The following is a 1,914-nucleotide window of genomic DNA, read 5'->3' on the forward strand; positions in this document are numbered from 1 at the left end:
GCACTGCATCGTATTGCTGGAGAGAAAGTGTGCTTTTCCTGTCTCCGGTTTCAAGTTGCACGTGGCTGCAGCAGATAGTATAATGGTTGCATTAACACTGAAAACTAGGTAGCATTTGCCCCAGTTCAGTATCCAGTGTAGAAAAGCCCTGAATGCTTGACACTTCAGCAGTGGCTACTGAAGATCCCCAAGGTCACCGTATCCTCAGCCGCGCACTTGGCCTGCCCCCTCCCCCTTCACTCCAGGATTCCTGTCCTCTTCAACTGCCTCCTCACAGCCTCTTTGATATCCTTGTTGCGCAAGCTGTAGATAAAGGGGTTTAGGAAGGGTGTGAGCACTGAGTAGACCACTGCCAGGGCCCGGTCGTGGTCCAGCGAGTAGCTCTTCTTTAGCCGCACATACATGAAGAGGATGCTCCCATAGAAGATGAGAACCACAGTGAGGTGGGAGGCACACGTGGAGAAGGCCTTCCTCTTACCTGCAGCTGAAGGAATTCTGAGCACTGTGCGGATGATCTGCACATAGGAGCTAAAGACCAACAGAAAGGTGGCCAGGATCTTGCAGGAGTTGATGACAAAGTCCACTAGGACATTGACAGAGGTGTCAGTACAAGCTAAGCTCAGCACAGGAGGGAAATCACAAAAGATGTGCTGAATGCGATTGGGGCCACAGAAAGGGAGGCGGGAGACCAAGGAAATTTCAGCCACTGGTCCAGCCAAGCCTCCTAACCAACAGCCAATAGCAATCTTGACACAGAGTGCCGGCGTCATGCGAGTAGGGTAGCGGAGAGGCTGGCAGATGGCTAAGTACCTGTCGTAAGCCATAGCTGTGAGGAGATAGCACTCTGTAGCCCCAAGAGAGTGAAAGAAATAGATCTGCAGAAGGCATCCAGAGAAAGAAATGGTCTTCTTCTCACTGAGCAAGTTCCACAGCATCTTGGGGATGGTGGCAGCTGTGTAGCCAAGCTCCAGGAAGGAGAGAATGCTGATGAAGCGGTACATAGGTGTGTGGAGTCGGGAGTCCAGGCAGACCAGCAGGAATATCAGCAGGTTCCCCAGGACAGTAGTGAGGTAGATTAGAAGTAGCAAGAGAAAGAGATAAGCCTGAACACCCTGAAGATGGGGAAAGCCCAAGATGATGAACTCTGTTACCTGGCTCCAATTCCCGGGGTTCATTGCTCACCATTCATATCCTGGAACGTAAGTATGGAAGGATGAGAAAGACAATCGAGACAAAGGAATCCTAAGAAGAAGGCAACCCTCAAAGTACTTTTGACCCACTGCTCCACCTCCAGAGTAAAGCTGTCTCAGTATATGCATTAAGAAGTCAATCCTTCCCCACAGTCACTGTCACCAGCCTCCTTCAGAGCATCCACTCTTATCATTAGGCTTAAAACGTCTTCTCTGATGACACTACCTGTTTTTAACCCCCACCCTGTAACCAATTTATCTTGCTTAGTGGAATCTATATAGGTTTTAGAAATGTGAATATTCCTCACTCAAGTTCTATATTATCATTCATGTATATTCTTTATCTAAGATATAAATTATCATTTATACTGATAAAATATTGGTAGTGTACCTGGACCAAGATTACATCATTTGAACTACATATTTTTTTATTTCTAATTTTAATTTATTTTCTTTTTCAACTTTCTGGATATCAAAGACTCAATCCTTTCACTCTTGGCTCCCTCCCATTTCCTTACGGAGACACAGATCTAACAGCATCTTTCAGGGGCGTGTAGATCAGAGTTTCACTTCTTTTGACACTGGTGAGAATCCCAGTGAAGGCTAAAGGGGGTTTAGGTAAATAAAAGAGCCACAGGAAACCAGGAGCCAAGTCTATCTCTCTGCATTTCTACTCCAAACTGTGGCCACATTCCTCCTCCACCAACCTCAAGTGCGCTTTTCT

General features: G+C 46.8%; 1 protein-coding gene across 1 annotated transcript; it reads right to left on the reverse strand.

Moving 5' to 3' along the window:
- Positions 1-236: 236 nt before the first annotated feature.
- On the reverse strand, positions 237-1,330 carry LOC105086555 (olfactory receptor 6N1). Its single transcript, XM_010977077.3, has one exon. It carries the CDS (start codon positions 1,173-1,175, stop codon positions 237-239), a length of 939 nt encoding a protein of 312 aa, XP_010975379.2. The 5' UTR covers positions 1,176-1,330.
- Positions 1,331-1,914: the final 584 nt, after the last annotated feature.

The sequence above is a fragment of the Camelus dromedarius genome, chromosome 23 (assembly GCF_036321535.1).
Source record: "Camelus dromedarius isolate mCamDro1 chromosome 23, mCamDro1.pat, whole genome shotgun sequence".
NCBI classification, from domain to species: domain Eukaryota; kingdom Metazoa; phylum Chordata; class Mammalia; order Artiodactyla; family Camelidae; genus Camelus; species Camelus dromedarius.

Coding starts and splice junctions, on each gene's coding strand:
- LOC105086555 (XM_010977077.3), bottom strand. CDS start 1,175: ATGAACCCCGGGAATTGGAGCCAGGTAACAGAGTTCATCATCTTGGGC.